Source organism: Amblyomma americanum, chromosome 10 (assembly GCF_052857255.1).
Source record: "Amblyomma americanum isolate KBUSLIRL-KWMA chromosome 10, ASM5285725v1, whole genome shotgun sequence".
Classification (NCBI taxonomy): Eukaryota; Metazoa; Arthropoda; class Arachnida; order Ixodida; family Ixodidae; genus Amblyomma; species Amblyomma americanum.
In genome coordinates, this window is record NC_135506.1 from 60948872 (window position 1) to 60961595 (window position 12724).

General features: G+C 46.4%; 1 protein-coding gene across 3 annotated transcripts in view; it reads right to left on the minus strand.

Annotated features, from left to right (window-relative positions):
* r (carbamoyl-phosphate synthetase 2, aspartate transcarbamylase, and dihydroorotase rudimentary) overlaps positions 1 to 12724 on the minus strand; it is a 101128-nt gene that overhangs the window by 76049 nt on the left and 12355 nt on the right. For 2 of the 3 annotated variants that reach the window (XM_077641091.1, XM_077641090.1), the window contains exons 8-13: positions 7409 to 7594; positions 6571 to 6672; positions 5610 to 5760; positions 3577 to 3942; positions 2272 to 2493; positions 620 to 808 (exon numbers count right to left, since the gene is read on the minus strand). In XM_077641091.1, the coding sequence (XP_077497217.1) occupies positions 620 to 808; positions 2272 to 2493; positions 3577 to 3942; positions 5610 to 5760; positions 6571 to 6672; positions 7409 to 7594 (1216 nt within the window). Of the gene's footprint in view, positions 1 to 619; positions 809 to 2271; positions 2494 to 3576; positions 3943 to 5609; positions 5761 to 6570; positions 6673 to 7408; positions 7595 to 11151; positions 11211 to 12724 lie in introns of those variants that run through there. The other variant, XM_077641092.1, reaches the window with a different exon arrangement.

The window sequence follows — 12724 nt, forward strand, 5'->3', positions numbered from 1 at the left end:
CATGTCCTGTTCGCAGGCATGGAGCAACGTTATGAGCAGCCAAGGATCAGCCTTGGCAGCTCGCCCACCTATAAGCTGAAAATGGAAATTGGTTTTTGTGGAAAGAAGTGACACAGTAACTGTCTCACATATCTCTGTGGACACCCGAACGAACCGCACTACCTGTAAGCTGCCAAATGTGCTTTCTAGTTGTCATTCCTAACTCCAAACTCAAGGACAATAAGCTGTGAATTCTACTACCTTTTTGCTGGTACCCTGTGTAAATGTGATCATCTCAACAATTGCAGAGCTCAACAGAGACGCCACCCATCCTCAGTGATTAACTGCATGCAGGCCTGTTAATAAGCTACACACAGTATCAGGTGCCTTTGGGCGACTCGCAGTATGGTCTGCCTGCAGGTTAAAATGAACAGAACCCAAGGATAGCACTATGTGAAGCATGGGGCTGCAAATGAAAAAGTTCTCCACAGGTCCCCCCCCTATCACTGACTCTTCTCTCCAAGAAGTGTACTAACACTGCATGAGGGCATTGCTACTGGCTAGCTGGTTCGACACAGTAGAAAGGCATAACATGAAGATGGGACAAATTTTGGTCTGCGTGCCTCATGAGATGACGTACCTCAAAAGAGTGGGGGCTCAGGGCATACTGCACATTGCACTCTCCCACAATGCCCAGGCGTCGAACAACCCGGATGGCCGTTGTGCGGAGCCGGTTGTACTCCTCATTGGTCAGAGTCTGGCTGGGTGCTACGACAATGGACTCGCCTGTGTGAATGCCCAATGGGTCGAGGTTCTCCATGTTGCACACCTGCGAGTTTATGATTTGCAATCTGAACCAAAAGAACATTTCTTACAGACAGCCAGTTATACTACACAGGAAATTTTTCAGCCCAAAACTTGTTACTAAAACTGCGTGAGGTACTCATCAGAGAACCATTTGCCAACAGGCGCTATTACCAGGATTTCAATCCATACCTATTGCTTGTGAGGTGGATGCTCAACCACTAGGCCACTGCACAACTTGTTTGAATTGCGCACTGTTTACAGATGCAGGAAGTGAACCATATGAATACCCCAGTGCATACCTTGCCTTACCTGACAAAAGGACAGCTGCAAAGTTGATGGAATTAGTCACATGGGGTGCAACACTACTTCACAATAGCTACCAATATTTTAGCTTTCCCCCTAAGACAGAGCTGAGTGACAGTAGCACTGCAATAACAGATCATCCCCTGAGGACGTGATGAACAAATGTTAGTACTAGCATAAACTGAACTTGGAAACAAAATAAATTCAGCCTGCTCTACTCATACATACATACTCATACATGAGTTTGCCCACTTTTTCGACTGGTTTAGAAAGAACAGCAGCAATGCCGGTAAAATAATTTTTACATTTGAATGACATTGCCGAGATATTCTGTTCAGTTGCGCTGTTTATATTCTGGTAAAATTTCTGACTGCCTTGCAAGCATTATCGTCATAGCGACTTTTGTATAATGACAATAGATCTGGACGTGCATCACCAATTACGAAAGTAATGGCATTAACAAAATTCGAACCTTATGCTTTTACTGTCATTTTTTGAGAGAGTGTGGCACGGGTATGAAGTACAAACACATTTATTGCCGCTCACTTCTTGTAAAGACCAGTTAGCATTTGTTGGCACAAGATCTGAAGAGCTTCACAGTGCTTGCAGATATCCATGAGCATTTGTGTTGCCTTCAGCACAAAACAAACCACAACTTAAACAGTCTAGCGATCGCAAGAGTAGGACCTCTTCGTCACCATCATTATTTTCGGATGCTTCACCACATCACACGTGCCTACAGCTGTGAAGCTGCCTGGCCACTGAGCATCGCTCACCTTCTGCTGATGTCGCATGTTCCCAGGATCGGCCCCCTCTCATGTTTGTGTGCATTTGGATGGTTGCACAATGTATCATATGATCAGTATTTGGCAAAATCGTGAGCACAATTGGGAAACTGCATTATTTGGGAACTTATTAACCTGGAGCAAAATGGTGCAACTCTATGTGACATTTTATTGTTTGAAATGTTGAGTGTACATACCGGGAAATCATATGAAGCGGGAATGTATCCAAGATGGCCTACTATACAAGCACATGCAGCTAACTGCATTCGCATGTGTGTAGAGAGGGTGCAGGCAAGTGTTGCAGATGTTGCGTGCAATTTTTTAACACACTGTTAAGATAAAAGGGTGCTGAAAAAAAGAAAAAAAAAAGACTCAAATGTGACTCAAAAACACTGACCGTGATGCAGTTGTCATAGGCGTCGCGCACCACCTCGTACTCGACCTCCTTCCAGCCTTTGAGGCTGCGGTCGAGGAGGACCTGGCTGGAGCGCACGAGGGCCTGTGCCACCAGGACGCGCAACTCGTCTGGGTTGTGGGCGAAGCCTGAGCCCAGGCCGCCCAGGCAGAAGGCGCCCCGCACCAGGATGGGGAAACCCAGCTTCTCGGCAGCCGCCATGGCCTGCAATTGGTATGCACACACAGAATAAACAAGGGAACTGCTTCCAGATCCCAGCTTCTGACCATTTTCAGGAAAATGATTATGCACAGTCACATTGTGCGGAGACCCATTTGCCTTCATTAAATGGGTGAAGTACATTGCTTCATCACAAAATTACGCATTCATGCTTGTTATCTATGCTAACTGGAACGAGTGACAGTATCAGTCAGTGCTCTACAAACTAAAGGTAGCAATCAGATAAGTCCCGCAAAAAAAAAAAAAAAAGGTAAACCGGGAATCGAGAAAAGGCAGTCCACATAACAGACCTAGAATGTTTAAGAAGAAAATCAACAGCTGCAATAGCAGCGAGCTAGGAGGCATGCCGCAGTGGAGAATTTATGATTATTTGGCCATCTTGGGTTCACTAACGCTCTCTAAAATTAGTAGCAAAAGCTTGTTAATTTGAACAACATGGGGATGCCAACGCAGTTTGAATTAACCAAGATTTGAAGAAATGAAAATCAGTACACTGCGACCGAGAAGCAGTCAGGTAGTAAGATTGCCCAATTCTGTTGTTGAAATATATAAGTCCATCCCCATCTTTTGCAATTATTATTATTATTTTTTTTTTTTTCAGAATCCTACAGCCAACAACTTCCAGTCTCAAGCCCAAACATGGCAGAAGGCCTCCTCATAGTTTTAAAACTGAAGAGGCGGGCGGCATTCGGTTTGTCCATACCTTGCACAATGGAGGGCCACACCAGAGTCGCAAGGTACATGCGACCAGCTGCAATTTTCGAGCAAGGTCAACAGTGCTGACCTTCACACTCGCAAGCACAGCGGCTGTGGGTAGCTTTCCCGAATGGTTCCATTCAGAACTCAAATTAAGTGTCGCAAAATTTGTATGCCAGTCATAGGATGATCGCGTGCTGCTAGATTTCCCAGCCTTGCAACCCCAGTTATAAATTGCTAAACCAAAGAATGGCTGTAATCCGATAGAATGCTTTATGGCAATGTCTTGTTTTGATAACAGTTCGGTGTCGACCTTAAGCAGGCTTTCATTTCAAAAAAGAAATGTGTCAAAAGCTAGGCGTCAGAACTTGCCTCTTCGATGGTGTAGACAGCACAGTTGGGCACGACATGCTCGCCAATCTCCTCGACCAGCTCGGCAAAGAGCTTGCGGTCCTCGGAGTTGATGATGGACTCGATAGGCGTGCCCAGCACGGCCACTCCGTAGCGGTCCAGTGTGCCATTCTTCTGCAGCTCTACACCGCAGTTCAGCGCCGTCTGTCCACCAAACGTCAGGAGGACCCCGTCGGGCCGCTCCGACTTGATCACTTCTCCCACGTAGTATGGTGTGATGGGTAGGAAGTACACTTTGTCTGCGAGACCGGGCGATGTCTGCACCGTTGCTATGTTGGGGTTGATCAGAATGGTTTGGATCTTCTCTTCTTTCAAGGCCTTGATAGCCTGCAAGAGAATACAACATCATTGTTTCCGATTTGGGCGAGGATCCCCTTGCCTGACTGAGGCACCAAAATGATGGTTGAAGGTGCACCAAGGCCAACTACAAACTTTTTTTTTTTTCTCAGTGAAAATACCTGTTCGGCTTCTTCTGGCTAAGTTAATGTTTGGCAGCAAAAGAAACATTTATAGCTAAGAGAATGGGACTGAAATACGGAACACTATTTTGCACTATTTGATTCACTCATGATGTTAAGACGAGAAAGGGCTTCGTCATCACTATTGAAAGAGAATAACAATGTAACCTAGCCTCAGAGTTCAGTGTTAACAAAAATTGGCAGTGGCATAGCTCAGCTATGCCAGGATATACGTAGCGAAAGCTAAGGCATAGCTTGGTTAGCCTCTGACGTCACGCCAGATGGCGAGGAGGTGGCGTCGTGGCTGGTCACGTGGTTCGTCACGCGGTTGGTGACGTGACCAGTCATGTGGTTGGTCACATGGTACGATGCGACCACGATGGGACTGTGAGCACCGCGAAACTGCGAGTTCGTGGCCAATGTAGCTTTCGCTACAAAATTTTGACATCACTGCTGTCTGCTTACATAAATTGGCTGCATATGGCAACACCTATATCAACATCATCATCATATGCCTGACTAGGGCCACTGCAGGGCAAAGGCCTCTCCCATGTCTTTCCAATTAATTCTGTCCTTTGCCAGCTGCGGCCACCATATCCCACAAACTTCTTAATCTCATCCACCCACCTAACTCTCTGCCGCCCACTGCTATGCTTGACTTCTCTTGAAATACACTCCGTTACCCTTTAGGACCAGCGGTTAACTTGCCTTCGCTTTACACACCCTGCCCAAGCCCACTTGTTTCGCATGATTTCACCTAGGACGCCATTAACCCGCGTTTGTTCCCTCACCTACTCTCCCTGCTTCTGGTCTCTTAACGTTACACCTATCATTTCTCTTCCCATGGCTCGCTGCATTTCCATAGCTCATGGCATGATTGCTGCGCGCACGCGCCGGGGAGATGAATCTCTCTTCGGCTCGGGAGCTCGGCGCGCACAGACTGTTCGGCGCAGTGCTCCGCCAGCGGCGCAAGGCCTCATGGAGGGAACAATCTCCCGCCAGCTTGTCCCGTCCAGCCCAGGAGTTTTCTCCCTCGCCCTAGAGTGGATGAACATTTGCTCGTGACTGTGCTGGCGAGTCGGACGACCTCTATTCCTTAATGTATTTTGTTGCTAGTTGGCAATATTGTTGTTCCAACAATAAACGCTTGTTTGTGTCAGCCAGAGTGACATTCTTTTGTTTCCCTCAGAGCTAGTCCCGCCGTGGTCGATGTGCGCTCCATAGCGACTGTGATCACGGGGCGGGGTCTGGGCAGTTTTGAATGGCGTCAGCCGCAGTTAGGCGGGGAGAACATATTTACCTCCTTATTAAAACCCCACAATCTTTGCTGCAGAAAACTGAGTAAGTATGAGCCTCAGCTGTAACTACCAGAGGGCGCTGCTATGACAACTTCTGCACCATCATACCCCTGATGTGTGCCATCAGACTACACCATCAGGAAGATAAGGGGGAAGTGACTATGGTGAAGTGCTGCAGATCCCCTGCAAACAAGAGACACGAGATCTCTACTTTCAATTACATAGGACGCATCCCCACCTGAGAGCCAGAGTAGTCAAACTCTCCAGCCTGGCCAATGGACAGCCCACCAGAGCCGAGGATCAGGACCTTGCGAGGCCGCTTGGAAGCAAGGGTAGGCGGCGGTGCGAGCGCCGCAAATTTGGCCGAAATGCGCTGCTCGATGGGGGTGCTGCCAGGATAAATACGCGCACACATTGCAATCAAGGGGCGCATAAGGATTTGAAGCAATCAAACATTGAAGACCCGCCGTCGCTTCCTGGTCACTACTGGGGCTGTAAAAAGCCCCTCTCTTCAGCAGTCGAAATAATCTGCAGACAAGGAATGTTTCACAGGCAGATACTGCACAACCCAAGAACAGCCATTTGATGACTCCAATTATTGTGCCAATAATTCAGTAATGGCACAGCAACTAAACCTGACTACAATGCACCAAGACCCCAGTTCTGTTTAGAAACAAAAGGGTGACACCATTAACACAAAGCTAGGTGAATCACAGCAAATAACTAAATGTTATTTACAACACTGCAAGCACTGAAATTAACTCTATTGGTGATGGCAGCTCTATAAACACATTAGTAAAACTTGGTGAGCGCTCATCTCTGTCGTGTCGTCGTTCTTTCGCCTTGTGTTCGTCTTTTCTAGCACTGACCTGTTTCAAAAAAATGCTATAAACACATTTTTTGCTAATCCCAGACTCCACAAGAACTGTGCTGTTCCCACCCATTTCACCGATACTATGACCTAAAACGCACATGCAAACAAGTTGCTAAACAAGCTTGCTGCTGTTGAAAGATGTCTCCATGCAAGCTCAAATCTATAGAGGCATGCATTTCTGACTGGTTCCCTGTCTCAACAAACAGCAAACACAAACAGCTGCAACAAAGTGATTTTATGCATGTTCCAAACAGCTTTGTCCAGACTGCGACAAGTCCAGAATGACACAGTGAGCACTCATGCAACTACCCTGCACTGCACTTACGGAGCCTTGGCAGTGATCGAGTCCTTAACAGAATCCAGGAAAACATCAAAGAGAAACTCCAAGTCTGCAGGACCAGCCATGTGCTCTGGGTGAAACTGGACGCTGAAAAATTGAACGATTTTGCGTAAGCACCGACACCAGAGTACAGCTTACACCATGTGCAACAGCTGGTTTTAATATTTACCTCTGAAACGTAAGAGAAACTGCCATTCATGGAACCAGAATGCACAAGTTAACTGGCTGCACCTCCCGCTATTTGCTGATCATATTTTTTTCTAAGCCACAGTGGGCCTGAATACACAACGCAGGTGCAAAAACAATTCACTCAGATGCCGAAAACTGACTATTTTCAAACTTCATGGCATGCTGCCTCAACACTTCCAATGCGCCTCAGTAACCAATACTATCATCCTGAATGCATCAGAAGTACCTTGAATGCAAACCAGTCCGCTCCCCAGAGTTCTTAATTTGAATTACACTCCATTTCCTACAAACTTCATGCCCATCCTTTAGCATTTAAACAACAATTAGGTTTTGACTATTTGACTATTTTGAATCAGCTGCACAGCCAGGGCTCCTTGTTACTTTGTTTGTTTGTAATACTATGGGGGAGCTTCATATTCCACCTGAAGTCTGTGCTCTGGCACCAGCTCAACACTAATAGAAGCTTCAATATGTACAGTTTTTCTGACAAAAAAAAAACAAACAAAAAAACTGCACCACAGTGCACTCAAAGGGCCGCTTATAACCTACCCTCTTTGACAACAGCGTGCAAACACAGGGCGCTTAGACACCAACTTCAGAAATAGAGGTCCCCGATTCATCCAACAGCACCAACCTGAAGAAGGGCAGCTTCTTGTGCACAATACCTTCGTTCGTGCGGTCATTGGCATTGGTAAAAAGAGGCGACCACTCGGGCGGAAGAGTCGAAGAGTCCACGGCATAGCCGTGATTCTGCGTTGTTATGCAGCAGCGGCCAGAATCACTGAACAGGCAGGGCTGGTTGTGGCCGCGGTTGCCGTACCTGGAGGCAATGCACTCAATTCACTCAATGCCTACAGTGAATTTTTTACCTAGCAAGAACAAATTTTGAAAACTTTTGTGATAAACAGGTCAGTATTGCAAAGAAGAAAACTGATAAATGAATTAGGTAGTAAGTAATGCAAAGTTTGTGCACAGCTCTTCACACGCCACCTACTACCGCCGGCAGGTGGCGTATTACATATTAGCCACCCAGCGAGATCTTCCCTTACGTGCTAGCAACCCTCCAGGACCTTCCCATGGCCTTTCGCTCTGCTACTTAAAACGGTTGCGCCAATGACCCAGAAGCCAGGAACGGGCGCCTAAGAGCTGTGCTCTCAAAAATTCTAACCCTCTCGGAGGATTAGTTATGCGATTTCGGCAGGTTCCTCATATGTCCACAATATGACTGAAAAAACCACTTTCAGGGTCTCACTTGTACTTTCTCGACTCATGCCCGTTTTAAGAAGTTACATGAACAAATCTGTGTATTTGTTCACGAATAAATCCGTGCAGGGAGAGTAACGCGTGTGCCATGTGTTGCCTCCCACAGGCTAAAAAGGCATGCGCATGCGAAGCTGACTTGTGGCTTAAAAACTCCCCGGCCGCATTTTCAAATGACCCAGCGTCACAATGCACGCTATCGCTATGCAGAGATGGCCTGATACTGCAACGTGCACCTTGCCTGCAGCTTATGGAAAGGCACATAGTGTGCCTGCTTGTGGAGTTGGAAACGACTACAATGCAGAAGGGCGAGAGAAGAGAGAGACAGCAGAACAGAAATCAAAAATAATAATACTTATAATAATAATAAAAAAAACAAATTGCAGCTACTGTGGAAGGGAGTGCAGAAAAAAAAACAAAAAAACCCAAAAAAACTAGACCAGTGCGATTTTCAAATAGGACAATGTGAGCTTGTTTCATGCACCCACTCTTTAGCTCACTTCATGTATAGTGGAATAAATGCTCTACTTGAAACTGTCCTCTCTCTCTCTCAGAACTATTTTTATTTTATTCATTGTTTTAATGTAGCACACATTTGGACACACCTAGCATGCTCCCCAAACTTTTTTAGGGGCACTTCTGTTAAGGCGAACTTGGAACAAGTAGGAAAAAATTTTCTGGTCCCTTCAAATAGTTGACTTCCTTCGAGACAAACTTGAATACATCTTGCACGCTCACATAAGATTTTTAAGGGCACTTCTGGTAAGATAAGCAAATTCTCGGGGTTCCTTCAAGTTTGCCCTAAAAGGAGTTCACTGCATCTCTCCCTGACATCCTACTACTCTCAACAAGGATATGTAGAATTTTTGCACACTGTTATTAGCAGTTAAGCAAAATGAAACCTTAATGGGGGGAAGCTCATTTTATAAAAAAAATTTATTTGCAAAGTCACAATTTCGAAATCTTCCGGGAACATTTATTTTTGCATGCTGATTCCAAATATGCCATTTATTTAATGTAAAAGAAGTCCTTGTGGGCTTAAACAATATATTAGGTAAGTCTTTTGCTGATGTCATAAGAAATTTTACTGCAAAGAACATGCTACAGTAGAATCTCGGTAATACGAACACGGTTGATACGAATTTCGCAATGATACGAATTCGCAAAATTCCCCGGCCGAAGTGCTTTATGTCCAACGTGCGGAATTCTGGATGTTCCGAGCTCTTTTCTGCGCCACATCAGATTATACGAACACATGAGCCGTGATATCAGACCCTCGAGCACTAAGCGCTGCCCACACATAGCAGATGTCGCGATCGCTAATCGTGCGATGCGCACCGCGAGCAGTGAACGACGGTACGCGGCCCTCACATCGCCGAAACCGCCATCGCTAATTGCACGGTACGCACCGCGAGCAGTGAGCGGAGGTGCGCGGCCCTCACATCGCCGAAATCGCGATCCCTAATCGCGCAGTACAGACCACGAGCAATGAACGACGATGTGAGGCCCTCACATCACCAAAATCGCGATCGCTAATCGCACGGTACGCACCGCGAGCAGAGATCGGCGGTGCGCGGCCCTCACATCGCCGAAATCGCGATCGCTAATCGTGTCGTACGCACCGCGAGTAGCGTGGCCACATGGCCATGAATAAATCCTGTCAGTCGCAAACAGATCTATGCGCATGCATTTTCTGTGCTTCTGCATATGAATTTTGTTCGTTTCGGTGACACGAAATTACGGAGACAAATTTTTTGCGACCCCGTGAGAGTCGTATCACCGAGATTCGACTGTAATATGCATGTCGTTGCTTTTTCATGACATCACGGAATGCAATAACGGTAACATCATCATACTGAGTAGTATCGGGTTTTGAAGGTGCCACTTCAAAAACAGGAAGTTTGCACTTCTGTTTCTGGAGCGGCAACTTCAAAACTCTACAATTGAAGTTGCATGATAGGCACGATAATACCATCATCATAATCAGCTTAACTATGCTCGCTGCAGGGCGAAAGCCGCTCCAATGTCTCTCCAATTAACCCTGGCCTTTGCGAGCTACGGCCACTGCGTCCCTGCAAACTTCTTAATTTCATCAGCCCACTTAACATTCTGCCGCCCCCTGCCACGCTTGCCGTCTCTTGGAATCCGCTCCGTTGCCCTTAAGCACCAGCTCTGCCCTGCCCATGCCCTGCCCATGCCCTGTCCAAGCCCTGCCCATGCCCTGCCCATGCCCATTTCTTCCTCTTGATTTCGACTAAGATGTCTTTACCCTTGCTGCATTCCTTGATGTCAAGAAAAAGCAATGGCATGCATTTTAACAAGTTCCTTGCAGCAAAATTAAAAGCTGTCGGCAAAACGCCCTATAACATATCACTTAAGTGCATAAGCACTACCTTTACATGAAATCAAATGGAATATTTTGAATCAGCACTCAAAACCACATCCACCTGAAAACCTCCTAGCTATGTCTGCATTCCAAAACAATTTTTTTAGGACCCATTTCCCTTTTTAAACAGCTTCAATTCTGAATTTAGAAATGCAAACTGAGCAACGCAGGTTACTGCTCATGTGCCTTGCCCCGATGGCAAGGCACATGAGCTGGTGCCCCAGGCAGATGCCAAATAGTTGTAAAGTGCATGATTGTGAAGCTAATTGCAAAAGGGAAACAAATGCTCAATGAGTGATGATCACATGCACTTCATCTTGTAAGTGGTGGCCCCGATGGCAAGGCACATGAGCTGGTGCCCCAGGTAGATGCCAAATAGTTGTAAAGTGCATGATTGTGAAGCTAATTGCAAAAGGGAAACAAATGCTCAATGAGTGATGATCACATGCACTTCATCTTGTAAGTGGTGGCCCCGACGGCAAGGCACATGAGCTGGTGCCCCAGGCAGATGCCAAATAGTTGTAAAGTGCATGATTGTGAAGCTAATTGCAAAAGGGAAACAAATGCTCAATGAGTGATGATCACATGCACTTCATCTTGTAAGTGGTGGCCCCGATGGCAAGGCACATGAGCTGGTGCCCCAGGTAGATGCCAAATAGTTGTAAAGTGCATGATTGTGAAGCTAATTGCAAAAGGGAAACAAATGCTCAATGAGTGATGATCACATGCACTTCATCTTGTAAGTGGTGGCCCCGATGGCAAGGCACATGAGCTGGTGCCCCAGGCAGATGCCAAATAGTTGTAAAGTGCATGATTGTGAAGCTAATTGCAAAAGGGAAACAAATGCTCAATGAGTGATGATCACATGCACTTCATCTTGTAAGTGGTGGCCCCGACGGCAAGGCACATGAGCTGGTGCCCCAGGCAGATGCCAAATAGTTGTAAAGTGCATGATTGTGAAGCTAATTGCAAAAGGGAAACAAATGCTCAATGAGTGATGATCACATGCACTTCATCTTGTAAGTGGTGGCCCCGATGGCAAGGCACATGAGCTGGTGCCCCAGGCAGATGCCAAATAGTTGTAAAGTGCATGATTGTGAAGCTAATTGCAAAAGGGAAATGAATGCACAATGAGTGACGATCACACGCACTTCATCTTGTAAGTGGTGGCCCCGACGGCAAGGCACATGAGCTGGTGCCCCAGGCAGATGCCAAATAGTTGTAAAGTGCATGATTGTGAAGCTAATTGCAAAAGGGAAACAAATGCTCAATGAGTGATGATCACATGCACTTCATCTTGTAAGTGGTGGCCCCGACGGCAAGGCACATGAGCTGGTGCCCCAGGCAGATGCCAAATAGTTGTAAAGTGCATGATTGTGAAGCTAATTGCAAAAGGGAAACAAATGCTCAATGAGTGATGATCACATGCACTTCATCTTGTAAGTGGTGGCCCCGATGGCAAGGCACATGAGCTGGTGCCCCAGGCAGATGCCAAATAGTTGTAAAGTGCATGATTGTGAAGCTAATTGCAAAAGGGAAACAAATGCTCAATGAGTGATGATCACACGCACTTCATCTTGTAAGTGGTGGCCCCGACGGCAAGGCACATGAGCTGGTGCCCCAGGCAGATGCCAAATAGTTGTAAAGTGCATGATTGTGAAGCTAATTGCAAAAGGGAAACAAATGCTCAATGAGTGATGATCACATACACTTCATCTTGTAAGTGGTGGCCCCGACGGCAAGGCACATGAGCTGGTGCCCCAGGCAGATGCCAAATAGTTGTAAAGTGCATGATTGTGAAGCTAATTGCAAAAGGGAAACAAATGCTCAATGAGTGATGATCACATGCACTTCATCTTGTAAGTGCTGGCCCCGATGGCAAGGCACATAAGCTGGTGCCCCAGGCAGATGCCAAATAGTTGTAAAGTGCATGATTGTGAAGCTAATTGCAAAAGGGAAACAAATGCTCAATGAGTGATGATCACACGCACTTCATCTTGTAAGTGGTGGCCCCGACGGCAAGGCACATGAGCTGGTGCCTCAGGCAGATGCCAAATAGTTGTAAAGTGCATGATTGTGAAGCTAATTGCAAAAGGGAAACAAATGCTCAATGAGTGATGATCACACGCACTTCATCTTGTAAGTGGTGGCCCCGACGGCAAGGCACATGAGCTGGTGCCCCAGGCAGATGCCAAATAGTTGTAAAGTGCATGATTGTGAAGCTAATTGCAAAAGGGAAACAAATGCTCAATGATTGATGATCACACGCACTTCATCTTGTAAGTGGTGGCCCCGACGGCAAGG